The sequence below is a fragment of the Dendropsophus ebraccatus genome, chromosome 15 (assembly GCF_027789765.1).
Source record: "Dendropsophus ebraccatus isolate aDenEbr1 chromosome 15, aDenEbr1.pat, whole genome shotgun sequence".
NCBI lineage: Eukaryota > Metazoa > Chordata > Amphibia > Anura > Hylidae > Dendropsophus > Dendropsophus ebraccatus.
The window spans coordinates 73,633,520-73,654,472 of record NC_091468.1 but is presented as its reverse complement, the minus strand read 5'-3'; the positions used below and the strand labels follow the sequence as shown (position 1 = coordinate 73,654,472).

General features: G+C 46.9%; 1 protein-coding gene across 2 annotated transcripts in view; it reads right to left on the bottom strand.

Annotated features, from left to right (window-relative positions):
• Positions 1 to 20,953, bottom strand: part of LTBP1 (latent transforming growth factor beta binding protein 1) — a 332,339-nt gene that overhangs the window by 25,456 nt on the left and 285,930 nt on the right. For both annotated transcript variants that reach the window (XM_069954510.1, XM_069954509.1), the window contains 4 exons: positions 10,642 to 10,806; positions 7,791 to 7,877; positions 6,515 to 6,643; positions 3,450 to 3,590 (listed from right to left, as the gene is read on the bottom strand). In XM_069954510.1, coding sequence (XP_069810611.1) covers positions 3,450 to 3,590; positions 6,515 to 6,643; positions 7,791 to 7,877; positions 10,642 to 10,806 — 522 coding nt within the window. The remainder of the gene's footprint in view (positions 1 to 3,449; positions 3,591 to 6,514; positions 6,644 to 7,790; positions 7,878 to 10,641; positions 10,807 to 20,953) is intronic.

The window sequence follows — 20,953 nt, the reverse complement described above, 5'->3', positions numbered from 1 at the left end:
GTATAGTGCTATACATGGGGCACAGCGGGGTATAGTGCTATACATGGGGCACAGAGGGTGCCTAACACTATACAGGAGGCACAGAGGGGTATAGTGCTATACATGGGGCACAGGGGGTGCCTAACACTATACAGGAGGCACAGAGGGGACTAGTACTATACATGGGGCACAGAGGGGTATAGTGCTATACATGGGGCACAGGGGGTGCCTAACACTATACAGGAGGCACAGAGGGGACTAGTACTATACATGGGGAACAGAGGGTGCCTAACACTATACAGGAGGCACAGAGAGGTATAGTGCTAAACATGGGGCACAGAGGGTGCCTAACACTATACAGGAGGCACAGAGAGGTATAGTGCTAAACATGGGGCACAGAGGGTGCCTAACACTATACAGGAGGCACAGTGGGGTATAGTGCTATACATGGGGCACAGGGGGTGCCTAACACTATACAGGAGGCACAGAGAGGTATAGTGCTAAACATGGGGCACAGGGGGTGCCTAACACTATACAGGAGGCACAGAGGGGACTAGTGCTATACATGGGGCACAGGGGGTGCCTAACACTATACAGGAGGCACAGAGGGGACTAGTGCTATACATGGGGCACAGGGGGTGCCTAACACTATACAGGAGGCACAGAGGGGACTAGTGCTATACATGGGGCACAGAGGGTGCCTAACACTATACAGGAGGCACAGAGGGGTATAGTGCTATACATGGGGCACAGGGGGTGCCTAACACTATACAGGAGGCACAGAGGGGACTAGTACTATACATGGGGCACAGAGGGGTATAGTGCTATACATGGGGCACAGTGGGGTATAGTGCTATACATGGGGCACAGAGGGTGCCTAACACTATACAGGAGGCACAGAGGGGTCTAGTACTATACATGGGGCACAGGGGGTGCCTAACACTATACAGGAGGCACAGAGGGGTATAGTGCTATACATGGGGCACAGGGGGTGCCTAACACTATACAGGAGGCACAGAGGGGTCTAGTACTATACATGGGGCACAGGGGGTGCCTAACACTATACAGGAGGCACAGAGGGGACTAGTACTATACATGGGGCACAGAGGGTGCCTAACACTATACAGGAGGCACAGTGGGGTATAGTGCTATACATGGGGCACAGAGGGTGCCTAACACTATACAGGAGGCACAGAAGGGGCTAGTACTATACATGGGGCACAGGGGGTGCCTAACACTATACAGGAGGCACAGTGGGGTATAGTGCTATACATGGGGCACAGGGGGTGACTAACACTATACAGGAGGCACAGAGAGGTATAGTGCTAAACATGGGGCACAGAGGAAGCCTAACACTATACAGGAGGCACAGAGGGGTATAGTGCTATACATGGGGCACAGGGGGTGCCTAACACTATACAGGAGGCACAGAGGGGTCTAGTACTATACATGGGGCACAGGGGGTGCCTAACACTATACAGGAGGCACAGAGGGGACTAGTACTATACATGGGGCACAGGGGGTGCCTAACACTATACAGGAGGCACAGAGGGGACTAGTACTATACATGGGGCACAGAGGGTGCCTAACACTATACAGGAGGCACAGAGGGGACTAGTACTATACATGGGGCACAGAGGGTGCCTAACACTATACAGGAGGCACAGAGAGGTATAGTGCTAAACATGGGGCACAGAGGGTGCCTAACACTATACAGGAGGCACAGAGAGGTATAGTGCTAAACATGGGGCACAGGGGGTGCCTAACACTATACAGGAGGCACAGAGAGGTATAGTGCTAAACATGGGGCACAGAGGGTGCCTAACACTATACAGGAGGCACAGTGGGGTATAGTGCTATACATGGGGCACAGGGGGTGCCTAACACTATACAGGAGGCACAGAGAGGTATAGTGCTAAACATGGGGCACAGAGGGTGCCTAACACTATACAGGAGACACAGTGGGGTATAGTGCTATACATGGGGCACAGTGGGGTATAGTGCTATACATGGGGCACAGAGGGTGCCTAACACTATACAGGAGGCACAGAGGGGACTAGTACTATACATGGGGCACAGGGGGTGCCTAACACTATACAGGAGGCACAGTGGGGTATAGTGCTATACATGGGGCACAGAGGGTGCCTAACACTATACAGGAGGCACAGAGGGGACTAGTACTATACATGGGGCACAGGGGGTGCCTAACACTATACAGGAGGCACAGTGGGGTATAGTGCTATACATGGGGCACAGGGGGTGCCTAACACTATACAGGAGGCACAGTGGGGTATAGTGCTATACATGGGGCACAGGGGGTGCCTAACACTATACAGGAGGCACAGTGGGGTATAGTGCTATACATGGGGCACAGGGGGTGCCTAACACTATACAGGAGGCACAGAGAGGTATAGTGCTAAACTTGGGGCGCAGAGGGTGCCTAACACTATACAGGAGGCACAGGGGGGTATAGTGCTATACATGGGGCACAGGGGGTGCCTAACACTATACAGGAGGCACAGGGGGGTATAGTGCTATACATGGGGCACAAGGGGTTCCTAATAATATACAAGAGGTACAGAAGGGACTAATACTATACATGGGGCACAGGGGGTATCTAATAATATATAAGAGGTACAGAGGGGACTAATACTATACATGGGACACAGGGGGTTCATAACACTATACAGGAGGCACAGAGGGTTATAGTGCTATACAGGAGGCACAGAGGGGTCTAACACTATACAGGAGGCACAGAGGGGTATAGTGCTATACATGGGGTGCCTAATAATATACAGGAGGCACAGAGGGGTATAGTGCTATACATGGAGCACAGAGGGGGCTAACACTATACAGGAGGAACAGAGGGGTTTAGTGCTATACATGGGGCACAGAGGGGGATAACACTATACAGGAGGCACAGAGGGGTATAGTGCTATACATGGAGCACAGAGGGGGCTAACACTATACAGGAGGAACAGAGGGGTTTAGTGCTATACATGGGGCACAGAGGGGATAACACTATACAGGAGGAACAGAGGGGTATAGTGCTATACATGGGGCACAGGGGGTGCCTAATAATATACAAGAGGCACAGAGGGGACTAGTACTATACATGGGGCACAGGGGGTGCCTAATAATATACAAGAGGCACAGAGGGGCCTAACACTATACAGGAGGCACAGACGGGGCCAAACACTACAAGAGGGCACAGATAGGGGCCTAACTTTGTACCAAGGCCAAATACATGACAGGGGGCACAGAAGGGGCATAAGACTGTAGAGGTACATGGTCTGTGCATAGTGTTTTCTTTATTTAGTAACAGTATGGCTGTAATACGTGCTCCTCAGGTATTGCCCAGTAAAATAGTCTATTTCTTTTTCATCCCAACAAACTATGTTATTTTATTTGTCTCTTAGTGAATACTGTCATGTTCACATAGTCTATGGACATTTGACTGGTTTACTTACCCGCCATGTCCTGTGGCCTGATACACCTTTTTCCTGTAGCATCCAGAACCATTGGAGGATTGCAGAAACAGCTGTAAGAGCCGTCTGTGTTTATACATTCACCATCGATACAACTGCTGGGGTCCTCACATTCATTGTTATCTGAAAGGGAACAGAGGTGGCGGTGAGCACTGTACAGTCCTGATCCCTGTAAGCACCGACCCGCAGGCAGTCCCTTATACTGGGGATCAGCAGCTGTGGGGGCGCGAGTCCTATAGGGAGGAGAAGCCAGCGGCCCCTTTGTTGTGGCTTTCGGAATTATTTCCTCCTCTCCGATACTTTCCTCGGTCTACGTGTTTTCCGCTTATCCAGCAGAACGTTCGGTGACGGCCGCACTGGGATTTGTATGTGGTGTAAAACTTGAAGACAGAAGAAGGTGATTTTATGCAGATAGTGCAGCGTCGGGTTCCAGAAATTAGCTGGATAATCACCACATGAAAACTTCCCGCACAGCAGGGCCCGAGAAGGAACCCGACCAAAAGCAACACCCAGGATTACTAGCAGAAGAGATCAAGTCTCCAACTACACTGTGCATGACACTGCTATATACACCGAGCATGACACTGCTATATACTGAGCATGACACTGCTATATACACTGAGCATGACACTGCTATATACTGAGCATGACACTGCTATATACTGAGCATGACACTGCTATATACACCGAGCATGACACTGCTATATACACCGAGCATGACACTGCTATATACACTGAGCATGACACTGCTATATACACTGTGCATGACACTGCTATATACACTGTGCATGACACTGCTATATACACTGTGCATGACACTGCTATATACACTGTGCATGACACTGCTATATACACTGTGCATGACACTGCTATATACACTGAGCATGACACTGCTATATACTGAGCATGACACTGCTATATACTGAGCATGACACTGCTATATACACCGAGCATGACACTGCTATATACTGAGCATGACACTGCTATATACTGAGCATGACACTGCTATATACACCGAGCATGACACTGCTATATACACCGAGCATGACACTGCTATATACTGAGCATGACACTGCTATATACACCGAGCATGACACTGCTATATACACTGTGCATGACACTGCTATATACTGAGCATGACACTGCTATATACACTGAGCATGACACTGCTATATACTGAGCATGACACTGCTATATACACTGTGCATGACACTGCTATATACTGAGCATGACACTGCTATATACACTGTGCATGACACTGCTATATACTGAGCATGACACTGCTATATACTGAGCATGACACTGCTATATACTCTGAGCATGACACTGCTATATACACTGAGCATGACACTGCTATATACACTGAGCATGACACTGCTATATACACTGTGCATGACACTGCTATATACACTGAGCATGACACTGCTATATACACTGAGCATGACACTGCTATATACACTGTGCATGACACTGCTATATACTGAGCATTACACTGCTATATACTGAGCATGACACTGCTATATACTGAGCATGACACTGCTATATACACTGTGCATGACACTGCTATACACCGAGCATGACACTGCTATATACTGAGCATGACACTGCTATATACTGAGCATGACACTGCTATATACTGTGCATGACACTGCTATATACACTGTGCATGACACTGCTATATACACTGTGCATGACACTGCTATATACACTGTGCATGACACTGCTATATACACTGAGCATGACACTGCTATATACACTGTGCATGACACTGCTATATACACCGAGCATGACACTGCTATATACACCGAGCATGACACTGCTATATACACCGAGCATGACACTGCTATATACTGAGCATGACACTGCTATATACTGAGCATGACACTGCTATATACTGAGCATGACACTGCTATATACTGTGCATGACACTGCTATATACACTGTGCATGACACTGCTATATACTGAGCATGACACTGCTATATACACTGTGCATGACACTGCTATATACACTGAGCATGACACTGCTATATACACTGCGCATGACACTGCTATATACACTGCGCATGACACTGCTATATACACTGTGCATGACACTGCTATATACTGAGCATGACACTGCTATATACACTGTGCATGACACTGCTATATACACTGTGCATGACACTGCTATATACACTGAGCATGACACTGCTATATACACCGAGCATGACAGTGCTATATACTGAGCATGACACTGCTATATACTGAGCATGACACTGCTATATACTGAGCATGACACTGCTATATACTGAGCATGACACTGCTATATACACTGTGCATGACACTGCTATATACTGAGCATGACACTGCTATATACACTGTGCATGACACTGCTATATACACTGAGCATGACACTGCTATATACACTGTGCATGACACTGCTATATACACTGCGCATGACACTGCTATATACTGAGCATGACACTGCTATATACTGAGCATGACACTGCTATATACACTGTGCATGACACTGCTATATACACTGTGCATGACACTGCTATATACACCGAGCATGACACTGCTATATACTGAGCATGACACTGCTATATACTGAGCATGACACTGCTATATACTGAGCATGACACTGCTATATACACTGTGCATGACACTGCTATATACACTGTGCATGACACTGCTATATACACTGAGCATGACACTGCTATATACACTGTGCATGACACTGCTATATACACCGAGCATGACACTGCTATATACACTGTGCATGACACTGCTATATACACTGAGCATGATACTGCTATATACTGAGCATGACACTGCTATATACTGAGCATGACACTGCTATATACACCGAGCATGACACTGCTATATACACTGTGCATGACACTGCTATATACACTGAGCATGACACTGCTATATACACTGAGCATGATACTGCTATATACTGAGCATGACACTGCTATATACACTGTGCATGACACTGCAAGTATTGCCGGCCTCCAGGGCCGATGTGATGCGGATATAGGGAGGATGTGATGCTCGGACTCACCCAGACATTGCAGCCTCACAGCGTCGTAGTAGGTGCCCTGCTTGCAGTAACACTCGAAGCTCGCCTCCGTGTTTAAGCAGAAGCCATTTTTACATATTTCGTTGCCAAACAACATGCACTCATCCGCATCTGCAAAGAGCAAAACAGAATGGAGGGTTATAAGAGATATAACCTGCTATATCCAGCAGCGGTCCCAGGATATATCCAGCAGCGGTCCCAGGATATATCCAGCACCGGTCCCAGGATATACCCAGCACCGGTCCCAGGATATACCCAGCACCGGTCCCAGGATATACCCAGCAGCAGTCCCAGGATATATCCAGCAGCGGTCCCAGGATATACCCAGCACCGGTCCCAGGATATACCCAGCACCGGTCCCAGGATATACCCAGCAGCGGTCCCAGGATATACCCAGCAGCAGTCCCAGGATATACCCAGCAGCGGTCCCAGGATATATCCAGCAGCGGTCCCAGGATATATCCAGCAGCGGTCCCAGGATATATCCAGCAGCGGTCCCAGGATATATCCAGCAGCGGTCCCAGGATATATCCAGCAGCAGTCCCAGGATATATCCAGCAGCGGTCCCAGGATATATCCAGCAGCGGTCCCAGGATATATCCAGCAGCGGTCCCAGGATATATCCAGCACCGGTCCCAGGATATATCCAGCAGCGGTCCCAGGATATATCCAGCAGCGGTCCCAGGATATATCCAGCAGCGGTCCCAGGATATATCCAGCAGCGGTCCCAGGATATATCCAGCAGCGGTCCCAGGATATATCCAGCAGCGGTCCCAGGATATAACCAGCAGCGGTCCCAGGATATATCCAGCAGCGGTCCCAGGATATAACCAGCACCGGTCCCAGGATATATCCAGCAGCGGTCCCAGGATATATCCAGCAGCGGTCCCAGGATATAACCAGCACCGGTCCCAGGATATATCCAGCACCGGTCCCAGGATATATCCAGCACCGGTCCCAGGATATATCCAGCACCGGTCCCAGGATATATCCAGCACCGGTCCCAGGATATATCCAGCAGCGGTCCCAGGATATATCCAGCACCGTTCCCAGGATATATCCAGCAGCGGTCCCAGGATATATCCAGCACCGGTCCCAGGATATATCCAGCACCGGTCCCAGGATATATCCAGCAGCGGTCCAAGGATATATCCAGCACCGGTCCCAGGATATACCCAGCACCGGTCCCAGGATATATCCAGCTGGTATTACGTTACATAGATCCGGTCCGGGCAGAACACGACATGGAAGCACTTACCTTGGTAGGTCAAGCCGTTCCCCTCATACAGGGATTCCTTGGAGGGGACGTAGCCTTTCCCATCAGGGCACAACAACGCAAACTCATCTACGAGGAACAAAACCAAAAGGTGGATGTTACTTTGTATACAGCGTATATACCGAGGATACAGTCACTGCAGCATATATACAGAGGATACAGTCACCACAGCTTATATACCGAGGATACAGTCACCACAGCGTATATACCGAGGATACAGTCACCGCAGTTTATATACCGATGAATACTGTCACCGCAGCTTATATACCGATGATAGTCACCGCAGCGTATATACCGAGGATACAGTGACCGCAGCTTATATACCGAGGATACAGTCACCGCAGCTTATATACCGAGGATACAGTCACTGCAGCTTATATACCGAGGATACAGTCACCGCAGATTATATACCGAGGATACTGCAGCTTATATACCGAGGATACAGTCACCGCAGCTTATATACCGAGGATACAGTCACCGCAGCTAATATACCGAGGATACAGTCACCGCAGCTCATATACCGAGGATACAGTCACCGCAGCTAATATACCGAGGATACAGTCACCGCAGATTATATACAGAGGATACAGTCACCGCAGCTTATATACCGAGGATACAGTCACCGCAGCTTATATACCGAGGATACAGTCACCGCAGCTTATATACTGAGGATACTGCAGCTTATATACTGAGGATACTGCAGCTTATATACCGAGGATACAGTCACCGCAGCTTATATACCAAGGATACAGTCACCGCAGATTATATACCGAGGATACAGTCACCGCAGCTTATATACCGAGGATACAGTCACCGCAGCTCATATACCGAGGATACTGCAGCTTATATACCAAGGATACTGCAGCTTATATACCGAGGATACAGTCACCGCAGCTTATATACCGAGGATACAGTCACCGCAGCTTATATACTGAGGATACAGTCACTGCAGCTTATATACCGAGGATACAGTCACTGCAGCTTATATACTGAGGATACAGTCACTGCAGCTTATATACTGAGGATACTGCAGCTTATATACCGAGGATACAGTCACCGCAGCTTATATACCGAGGATACAGTCACCGCAGATTATATACCGAGGATACAGTCACCGCAGCTTATATACTGAGGATACTGCAGCTTATATACCGAGGATACAGTCACCGCAGCTTATATACTGAGGATACTGCAGCTTATATACCGAGGATACAGTCACCGCAGCTCATATACCGAGGATACAGTCACCGCAGCTTATATACCGAGGATACAGTCACCGCAGCTTATATACCGAGGATACAGTCACCGCAGCTTATATACCGAGGATACAGTCACCGCAGCTCATATACCGAGGATACAGTCACCGCAGCTTATATACTGAGGATACAGTCACCGCAGCTTATATACCGAGGATACAGTCACCGCAGCTTATATACCGAGGATACAGTCACCGCAGCTCATATACCGAGGATACAGTCACCGCAGCTTATATACCGAGGATACAGTCACCGCAGCTCATATACCGAGGATACAGTCACCGCAGCTAATATACCGAGGATACAGTCACCGCAGCTTATATATCGAGGATACAGTCACCGCAACTTATATACCGAGGATACAGTCACCGCAGCTTATATACCGAGGATACAGTCACTGCAGCTTATATACCGAGGATACAGTCACCGCAGATTATATACCGAGGATACAGTCACCGCAGCTTATATACGAGGATACAGTCACTGCAGCTTATATACTGAGGATACTGCAGCTTATATACCGAGGATACAGTCACCGCAGCTTATATACCGAGGATACAGTCACCGCAGATTATATACCGAGGATACAGTCACCGCAGCTTATATACTGAGGATACTGCAGCTTATATACCGAGGATACAGTCACCGCAGCTTATATACCGAGGATACAGTCACCGCAGCTCATATACCGAGGATACAGTCACCGCAGCTTATATACTGAGGATACAGTCACCGCAGCTTATATACCGAGGATACTGCAGCTTATATACCGAGGATACAGTCACCGCAGCTTATATACCGAGGATACAGTCACCGCAGCTTATATACTGAGGATACTGCAGCTTATATACCGAGGATACAGTCACCGCAGCTCATATACCGAGGATACAGTCACCGCAGCTCATATACCGAGGATACTGCAGCTTATATACCGAGGATACAGTCACCGCAGCTTATATACCGAGGATACTGCAGCTTATATACCGAGGATACAGTCACCACAGCTTATATACCGAGGATACAGTCACCACAGCGTATATACCGAGGATACAGTCACCGCAGCTCATATACCGAGGATACAGTCACCACAGCTTATATACCGAGGATACAGTCACCGCAGCTTATATACCGAGGATACTGCAGCTTATATACCGAGGATACAGTCACCGCAGCTTATATACCGAGGATACTGCAGCTTATATACCGAGGATACAGTCACCGCAGCTTATATACCGAGGATACTGCAGCTTATATACCGAGGATACAGTCACCGCAGCTTATATATCGAGGATACTGCAGCTTATATACCGAGGATACAGTCACCGCAGTTTATATATCGAGGATACTGCAGCTTATATACCGAGGATACAGCTAGACAGGCGGGGAGGGCAGCTAGACAGGCGGGGAGGGCAGCTAGACAGGCGGGCAGGGACCCCATAAGGTCCTAGTAGTTTGTTACAGGTATCGGGGACCATGCGTCCGCAGCGGCTGCTATGGGGCCGGGTCACTTCTAGTTCCGCCCCTGCGTGTAACAGATATACTGGAGGAGGCTGCGGAATCTTGGAGTCTCCACATACCGGATCCGAGAACAGGACAGGGAAACATCTCGCAGGTGTCTCCCCAGGCAGCGCCCAGAGTACAGCAGCATTCCTGTTTGCTGACGTTCACAGTCAGGACGTTCTCGCAGAAGTTGACGTTGTTGAGATTATAGTAGCACTGCTTGACTTCTTCATCATACTGATCTGCAAAGTAAAACGACATGAGATCAGTAGAGTAACCGGCACCCAGGATCACCTGACTTACAGGACGAGACAGAGTCGGCTTCCTCTGAATCCCAGGGTACAGCATTGGATTAGCGGTGGCTGTTGGTGTGGACACAGTCCTAGGATCCCTCGGGCAGCATCAGACGCAGCAGCCACCGCCAATGCTGTATGCTCAGGACTGGATGAACCCGACCGCGCTCCACGCTCACACAACTCCATTAGACATATTCATATTGCTGATGGATCTTGCTATATCCCTTATTATACTGATATAATAGTGTTAGGTGGTTATACGCTTTATTATACTGATATAATAGTGTTAGGTGTCCGTCCCCTTTATTATATTGATATAATAGTGTTAGGTGATTATACCCCTTATTATACTGATATAATAGTGTTAGGTGTCCGTCCCCTTATTATACTGATATAATAGTGTTAGGTGTCCGTCCCCTTATTATACTGATATAATAGTGTTAGGTGTCCGTCCCCTTATTATACTGATATAATAGTGTTAGGTGGTTATACGCTTTATTATACTGATATAATAGTGTTAGGTGTCGGTCCCCTTATTATACTGATATAATAGTGTTAGGTGGTTATACCCCTTATTATACTGATATAATAGTGTTAGGTGTCCGTCCCCTTTATTATACTGATATAATAGTGTTAGGTGTCCGTCCCCTTTATTATACTGATATAATAGTGTTAGGTGTCCGTCCCCTTATTATACTGATATAATAGTGTTAGGTGTCCGTCCCCTTATTATACTGATATAATAGTGTTAGGTGGTTATACGCTTTATTATACTGATATAATAGTGTTAGGTGTCGGTCCCCTTATTATACTGATATAATAGTGTTAGGTGGTTATACCCCTTATTATACTGATATAATAGTGTTAGGTGTCCGTCCCCTTTATTATACTGATATAATAGTGTTAGGTGTCCGTCCCCTTTATTATACTGATATAATAGTGTTAGGTGTCCGTCCCCTTATTATACTGATATAATAGTGTTAGGTGTCCGTCCCCTTATTATACTGATATAATAGTGTTAGGTGGTTATACGCTTTATTATACTGATATAATAGTGTTAGGTGTCGGTCCCCTTATTATACTGATATAATAGTGTTAGGTGGTTATACCCCTTATTATACTGATATAATAGTGTTAGGTGTCCGTCCCCTTTATTATACTGATATAATAGTGTTAGGTGTCCGTCCCCTTATTATACTGATATAATAGTGTTAGGTGTCCGTCCCCTTTATTATACTGATATAATAGTGTTAGGTGTCCGTCCCCTTATTATACTGATATAATAGTGTTAGGTGTCCGTCCCCTTTATTATACTGATATAATAGTGTTAGGTGGTTATACCCCTTATTATACTGATATAATAGTGTTAGGTGTCTGTATCCTTTATTATACTGATATAATAGTGTTAGGTGTCCGTCCCCTTATTATACTGATATAATAGTGTTAGGTGTCCGTCCCCTTTATTATACTGATATAATAGTGTTAGGTGTCCGTCCCCTTATTATACTGATATAATAGTGTTAGGTGTCCGTCCCCTTTATTATACTGATATAATAGTGTTAGGTGTCCGTCCCCTTATTATACTGATATAATAGTGTTAGGCGGTTATACCCCTTATTATACTGATATAATAGTGTTAGGTGATTATACCCCTTATTATACTGATATAATAGTGTTAGGTGTCCGTCCCCTTTATTATACTGATATAATAGTGTTAGGCGGTTATACCCCTTATTATACTGATATAATAGTGTTAGGTGTCCGTCCCCTTATTATACTGATATAATAGTGTTAGGTGTCCGTCCCCTTTATTATACTGATATAATAGTGTTAGGTGTCCGTCCCCTTATTACACTGATATAATAGTGTTAGGTGTCCGTCCCCTTATTACACTGATATAATAGTGTTAGGTGTCCGTCCCCTTATTATACTGATATAATAGTGTTAGGTGTCTGTATCCTTTATTATACTGATATAATAGTGTTAGGTGTCTGTACCCCTTATTACACTGATATAATAGTGTTAGGTGTTTATCCCCTTTATTATACTGATATAATAGTATTAGGTGGTTATCCCCTTATTATACTGATATAATAGTGTTAGGTGTCCGTCCCCTTATTACACTGATATAATAGTGTTAGTTGTCCGTCCCCTTATTATACTGATATAATAGTGTTAGGTGTCCGTCCCCTTATTATACTGATATAATAGTGTTAGGTGTCCGTCCCCTTATTACACTGATATAATAGTGTTAGGTGTCCGTCCCCTTATTATACTGATATAATAGTGTTAGGTGTCTGTATCCTTTATTATACTGATATAATAGTGTTAGGTGTCTGTACCCCTTATTACACTGATATAATAGTGTTAGGTGTTTATCCCCTTTATTACACTGATATAATAGTGTTAGGTGTCCGTCCCCTTATTATACTGATATAATAGTGTTAGGTGGTTATACCCCTTATTATACTGATATAATAGTGTTAGGTGTTTATCCCCTTTATTATACTGATATAATAGTGTTAGGTGTCCGTCCCCTTATTATACTGATATAATAGTGTTAGGTGTCTGTACCCCTTATTATACTGATATAATAGTGTTAGGTGGTTATACCCCTTATTATACTGATATAATAGTGTTAGGTGGTTATCCCCTTTATTATACTGATATAATAGTGTTAGTAACCTGCTCTACAGAAGTGTTACGGCCGGAGATGGAGTGAGAATGCAGAAGACTATAGTAGAAGGTTTAGGTATCACACGAGTTGCAGCCACTATTACCCATCATGCTTTGCCTTCACTTATGGACATAATAATCTGAGAGAAATGTCTGATAAGGTGCAGAACCTCATCATAACTCTGGCAGGATAAGGGTGTCCTTCCTCAGATCCCATGCTCCCAGCTTTATGTGGAAATAATGGCCAGCTTACTATTACTGCGCAGGATTCTCCATTGCTCGGTGCGATCCAGCAAACACAGATGCCGGCACACAAATGTGACTTTTTGGGGATGTTGAAGTGTTTTTGAAACTTAGAATTTTTAATAACATGACTTTCCTTAAAGAGACTCTGTCCTGTATGAGGGAATGTTCCCATTACAGAATCCCAGCGGAGATTTCTAGCAGCGGCCGCGCAGCCTGTCCCATAGACTCAATGATATGCCCCAGCCACGCTCGGGGGACCGCCCAGGGACGTCTGCAGCTCTTTAGTGGCTGATATCAGCATTGGAGTGTCCGATATGACATGTGCAGGGTCCCGGTGCGCAGTATACAGTGTTATTACTATCTGCTTCAGACTCCGATCAGGAGAGGCCGCCGGGGTTGGAGCCACAACAAACCTTTAAAATTTAAAAGGAGAAGTCCGGCCAAAAGTATTTTTTAATATGTTATTACTTATGGAAAGTTATACAAATTTCTAATGTACATTAATTATGGGAAATGCACATATAGGGCTATTTCCCTTAATTTATTATTATCATGGAGTGTTAGAATTCTCTCAGAAACCGTGACGTCACGACAAAGGGTGTAATTCCTATGGAGTGTCCAGCAGGGGGCGCACTATATATATATAGAAGTTAATGATTACCATTGACTTCTATATATAGTGCGCCCCTGCTGGACACTCTGTTGAATCAATGGATGTGTATGTAAAAATGTTATGTACACTACGTTTCGATTGAATACATTTATGGAATACTTTGGGGAGCACCGAGCAGGGAGGGAGAGAGGGGCCCGTGCATCTATCTCCCCCCTCCCTCCCTGCTCGGTGCTAAGTACTACTCCTCCCATCCTCTGCTCATAGTATGAGCAGAGGATGGGGGAGTAGTACCTGTGCTATCCCCATTACGCTGCTGCCGCACAGCTGCTCATCACGAGGGCTTCATCATGCCCCCTCCTCCGCTCCCTCTCCTCCCAGCTTCCAATTTCTAACTATCCCGCCGCTCACCGCCGCCACCGGCTGCAGCTCTCTGCTCCCACATACCGCCTCCCGGTCCGCACTGCATGCCGGGCGGGGACAGGAGGCATCGGGAGCGCCGTGCACCCTGCGGGGTGGGGGAGGGCTGACACCACCGGCATGCAGTGCAGACCGGGAGGCGGTATGTGGGAGCAGAGAGCTGTGCCGGTGAGCAGCGGGATAGTTAGAAATTGGAAGCTGGGCGGAGAGGGAGCGGAGGAGGGGTATGATGAAGCCCTTGTGATGAGCAGCTGTGCACAGGTACTACTCCCCCATCCTCTGCTCATACTATGAGCAGAGGATGGGAGGATTAGTACTGTGTATATGTGCCCAGCACCGAGCAGGGAGGGAGGGGGGAGCTAGATACACAGGCACCTCTCTCCCTCCCTGCTCGGTGCTCCCCAAATTATTCCATAAATGTATTCAATCAAAACCTAGTGTACATAACATTTTTACATACACATCCATTGATTCAACAGAGTGTCCAGCAGGGGCGCACTATATATAGAAGTCAATGGTACTCATGGTTTCTGAGAGAATTCTAACACTCCATAATCTAGTAAATTAAGGGAAAGAGCCCTATATGTGCATTTCCCATAATTAATGTAAATTTCCCATAATGAATGTAGAAATTTGTCTAACTTTCCTTAAATATTTCCATATCACCGCCGGGATTGGGATTACACCAAATCCTCATCCAAGGTCTCATAGATCTCGTGTAACAAAACTATAAGAAACCCTAAAACCCCAGAAAGCTTTGTGGTCGGGTAACGAGCGCTAGTGAAGTCTACCGTGTAAATCATATGGTTTATGTAACGGAAAAGAAACTGCAATGTAATCCAACGTCACACCACAGAAATGTGAGAGAACGGCCGATATATCAGCCAAAAGATGAGCTGTGATGAAGCCGGAGATCAATGAGGTTTGAACAGCCAGTCTTCCAGTACTTATCAGCTGCTGTATGTCATGCAGGAAGTGGTGTATTCTCTCCAGTCTGACACAGTGCTCTCTGCTGCCACCTCTGTCCATGTCAGGAACTGTGCAGAGCAGGAGAGGGTTTCTATGGGGATTTGCTGCTGCTCTGGTCAGTTCCTGACATGGACAGAGGTGGCAGCAGAGAGCACTGTGTCACACTGAAGAGAATACACCACTTCCTGCAGGACATACAGCAGCTGATAAGTACTGGAAGATTGGACATTTTTAATAGAAATAAATTACAAATCTCTGGCACCAGTTAAAGATATTTTTTTGGCTTAACTACCCCTTTAACCATAGAAGAGGTAAAAAATAAAAAAGTAAAGCGAGTACATTACAAAACCCCTTGTGATCACAATCCTTATTGATTTCTTGGGGCGGGCACCCAATAAGTGATGCCACTGTTTCTACATTTTCAGAAATTGCAGCACTCTGAAAGCTTCTTAAATCCCACAGACAGCACATCATGGCGCCTGCCGCTACACCTCCTGCAATGGGACCCAAAAGCTTCGAGCCGCACCCTGTGGACCACATACACAATGTTGTCTCTCTCTCTCGTCCCATTAGACAGCGGCTCATCACAGACACCGGCACGCTTACACGCTACCTATCGGCTCGCACTGCTAAACTGGCCGTATAATCCAGTAAATCAGCTGCCATGTAATGTCGCCACCGCCAGATCTCAGGAGAGACACCGACAATAACAACTACAGAGAAGAGTCTACCCCGGGGCCCGGTGCCGGTCGCGGATGCCGCCTCTATAGTCTCACACCTTTCTCTCCATGTAACAACCCAAGACCTACAAGCAGCTAACAGAATCAGTGGGAGAATTACCAGACATCTAATTAGACCGTCCGCCAAAGAATGACCCGTTAGCCAACAGGGTTACCGGAATAAGGCTGAACAGGCAGCTATTGTGTCCGTTCCTGTCAGGCAGAGAGGACGTACCGGGTGCAGCATGGAACCCATTCATCCACAGAATACAGATAAGAAGCTGCCCGATCTGCCGCAGGGAAATCACACTTGTTGCCCATAAGCAGCTAAAGCGTCTGAGCTCGTAACCAGCCATTTACAAGGTTCAGACCCAAAATATCACATTCTGTTGTTTATTTCCCCTTAAAGGAGAGGTCCGGCCATTCTTCAAATCCAGCAGGGGGAGGGGGAATTTGATCAGGAGTAGGAACTTACCTCTCCCTGCGCTTGCAGTGAGCGTCAGGACCGGCCTGGGGACCCCCCGCCGGAAGGAACTGTGATGTTGTGTGTCCCGGCTGACGGACTGACCGCAGCAGTATCCCGCTCTATTCACTGACTGACTGAGCGGCAGTCTATTAGCCGGGTCACGACATGTCAGCGCCGGAGATTACAGAGCCCGGTCCCGCCGCTCACCACAAGCACAGGGAGAGGTAAGTCTTAGGCTGCATTCACACGTTCCAGGAAGTTGTCCGTGCTCACGGATCCATGCTCACGGACAATTTTACAGTCCATTGCTTTCTATTGGGCTATTCAGATGTTCCGTGATCCATGATCCGTTCCATTAAAAAATAGGACATGTCATTACTCGGAACGGATGCACGGAAAGGATTCCCCATAGAAATCAATGAGATCCGTGTTTTTCACAGATGTACATGGATGTTATGTAATCAATGTAATTTAAAATGCTTTAACACAGATCCGTGAAAAAAAACAGACACGGATGCAAAACGGATGAAAAACGGACTGTTTTGCACGGATCACGGAAGTAGCTGCCGGACCACAATCACAGACCGGGAAAAACACTGAATGTGTGAATGCAGCCTTATACTCCAGATTACATTCCCCCCTTCCCCTGCGGGATTTAAAAAATTTCTCCCAAAGGAGAGAGCAATGTACTCGGCTCTTTCCGTTGGCTCCATAGGAATGAATACTGTGGATAGGGCCAAGGTAGTTATGCCTGAAATACCTCTAAGGTTAGAGGCAGCAGCAGGATGAGGAGTGTAAAAAGAGGGAGAGCATACATGGCGGGAAACTGACAAAAGCTGTAGAGAGGGAGGAGAGCATACACAAGGTGGGAGAGTCACATAGGCTGGGTAATAGTGTAGAGGGAGGAGAGCATACACAGGGTGGGAGAGTCACATAGGCTGGGTAATAGTGTAGAGAGGGAGGAGAGCATACACAGGGTGGGAGAGTCACATAGGTTGTGTAATAGTGTAGAGGGAGGAGAGCATACACAGGGTGGGAGAGTCACATAGGCTGTGTTATAGTGTAGAGAGGGAGGAGAGCATACACAAGGTGGGAGAGTCACATAGACTGTGTAATAGTGTAGAGAGGGAGGAGAGCATACACAGGGTGGGAGAGTCACATAGGTTGTGTAATAGTGTAGAGGGAGAAGAGCATACACAAGGTGGGAGAATCACATAGGTTGGGTAATAGTGTAGAGGGAGGAGAGCATACACAAGGTGGGAGAATCACATAGGTTGGGTAATAGTGTAGAGGGAGGAGAGCATACACAAGGTGGGAGAGTCACATAGGCTGTGTAATAGTGTAGAGAGGGAGGAGAGCATACACAAGGTGGGAGAATCACATAGGTTGTGTAATAGTGTAGAGAGGGAGGAGAGCATACACAGGGTGGGAGAGTCACATAGTCTGTGTAATAGTGTAGAGAGGGAGGAGAGCATACACAGGGTGGGAGAATCACAGGCTGGGTAATAGTGTAGAGAGGGAGGAGAGCATACACAGGGTGGGAGAATCACATAGGTTGTGTAATAGTGTAGAGAGGGAGGAGAGCATACACAGGGTGGGAGAGTCACATAGGTTGTGTAATAGTGTAGAGGGAGAAGAGCATACACAAGGTGGGAGAATCACATAGGTTGGGTAATAGTGTAGAGGGAGGAGAGCATACACAGGGTGGGAGAGTCACATAGGCTGGGTAATAGTGTAGAGAGGGAGGAGAGCATACACAGGGTGGGAGAGTCACATAGTCTGTGTAATAGTGTAGAGAGGGAGGAGAGCATACACAAGGTGGGAGAATCACAGGCTGGGTAATAGTGTAGAGGGAGGAGAGCATACACAAGGTGGGAGAGTCACATAGGCTGTGTAATAGTGTAGAGAGGGAGGAGAGCATACACAGGGTGGGAGAGTCACATAGGTTGTGTAATAGTGTAGAGAGGGAGGAGAGCATACACAAGGTGGGAGAATCACATAGGTTGTGTAATAGTGTAGAGAGGGAGGAGAGCATACACAGGGTGGGAGAGTCACATAGGCTGGGTAATAGTGTAGAGAGGGAGGAGAGCATACACAGGGTGGGAGAGTCACATAGTCTGTGTAATAGTGTAGAGAGGGAGGAGAGCCTACACAAGATGGGAGAGTCACATAGGCTGTGTAATAGTGTAGAGAGGGAGGAGAGCATACACAGGGTGGGAGAGTCACATAGTCTGTGTAATAGTGTAGAGAGGGAGGAGAGCATACACAGGGTGGGAGAGTCACATAGGCTGGGTAATAGTGTAGAGGGAGGAGAGCATACACAGGGTGGGAGAGTCACATAGACTGTGTCATAGTGTAGTGAGGGAGGAGAGCATACACAGGGTGGGAGAGTCACATAGGCTGGGTAATAGTGTAGAGGGAGGAGAGCATACACAGGGTGGGAGAGTCACATAGGCTGGGTAATAGTGTAGAGGGAGGAGAGCATACACAGGGTGGGAGAGTCACATAGACTGTGTCATAGTGTAGTGAGGGAGGAGAGCATACACAGGGTGGGAGAGTCACATAGGCTGGGTAATAGTGTAGAGGGAGGAGAGCATACACAGGGTGGGAGAGTCACATAGACTGTGTTATAGTGTAGAGAGGGAGGAGAGCATACACAGGGTGGGAGAGTCACATAGGCTGGGTAATAGTGTAGAGGGAGGAGAGCATACACAGGGTGGGAGAGTCACATAGACTGTGTTATAGTGTAGAGAGGGAGGAGAGCATACACAGGGTGGGAGAGTCACATAGGCTGGGTAATAGTGTAGAGGGAGGAGAGCATACACAAGGTGGGAGAGTCACAGGCTGGGTAATAGTGTAGAGGGAGGAGAGCATACACAGGGTGGGAGAGTCACATAGGCTGGGTAATAGTGTAGAGGGAGGAGAGCATACACAGGGTGGGAGAGTCACATAGGCTGGGTAATAGTGTAGAGGGAGGAGAGCATACACAGGGTGGGAGAGTCACATAGACTGTGTCATAGTGTAGTGAGGGAGGAGAGCATACACAGGGTGGGAGAGTCACATAGGCTGGGTAATAGTGTAGAGGGAGGAGAGCATACACAGGGTGGGAGAGTCACATAGACTGTGTTATAGTGTAGAGAGGGAGGAGAGCATACACAGGGTGGGAGAGTCACATAGGTTGTGTCAGTAGAGAGAGGGAGGAGAGCATACACAGGGTGGGAGAGTCACATAGGCTGGGTAATAGTGTAGAGGGAGAAGAGCATACACAAGGTGGGAGAATCACATAGGTTGGGTAATAGTGTAGAGGGAGGAGAGCATACACAGGGTGGGAGAGTCACATAGGTTGTGTAATAGTGTAGAGAGGGAGGAGAGCATACACAAGGTGGGAGAATCACATAGGCTGTGTTATAGTGTAGAGAGGGAGGAGAGCATACACAAGGTGGGAGAATCACATAGGTTGTGTAATAGTGTAGAGAGGGAGGAGAGCATACACAAGGTGGGAGAATCACATAGGTTGTGTAATAGTGTAGAGAGGGAGGAGAGCCTACACAAGATGGGAGAGTCACATAGGTTGTGTAATAGTGTAGAGAGGGAGGAGAGCCTACACAAGGTGGGAGAATCACATCACAAGTAGACTATAGACTCCTCGGCAGTGAGATCCGGCATGTCCTACTGTAAGGACACCCCCATACAAGAAGCCTCAGGGCTTAGGATGGTGCTTTCCATAGCACATATACATCCGCGACCTGTCAAAATGGGAACTGTACAATATGCTATACTGAAAAAAAAAAACTGCTGTATGCTTTGCTGTATGACATAACATGGCAATGGTGATGAGGTACTGAGTCTCGGCTCTTACCTGGGCTTCATTGTCAAAATAAATATTTAAAAAGCCGGATCATTGGAAGATAATTTAATGAAACAATAAACTTTTTAAATAAGAGATGTAGCAGATTTCATCTTCTTCAGCCCAAGACACATAAGCTG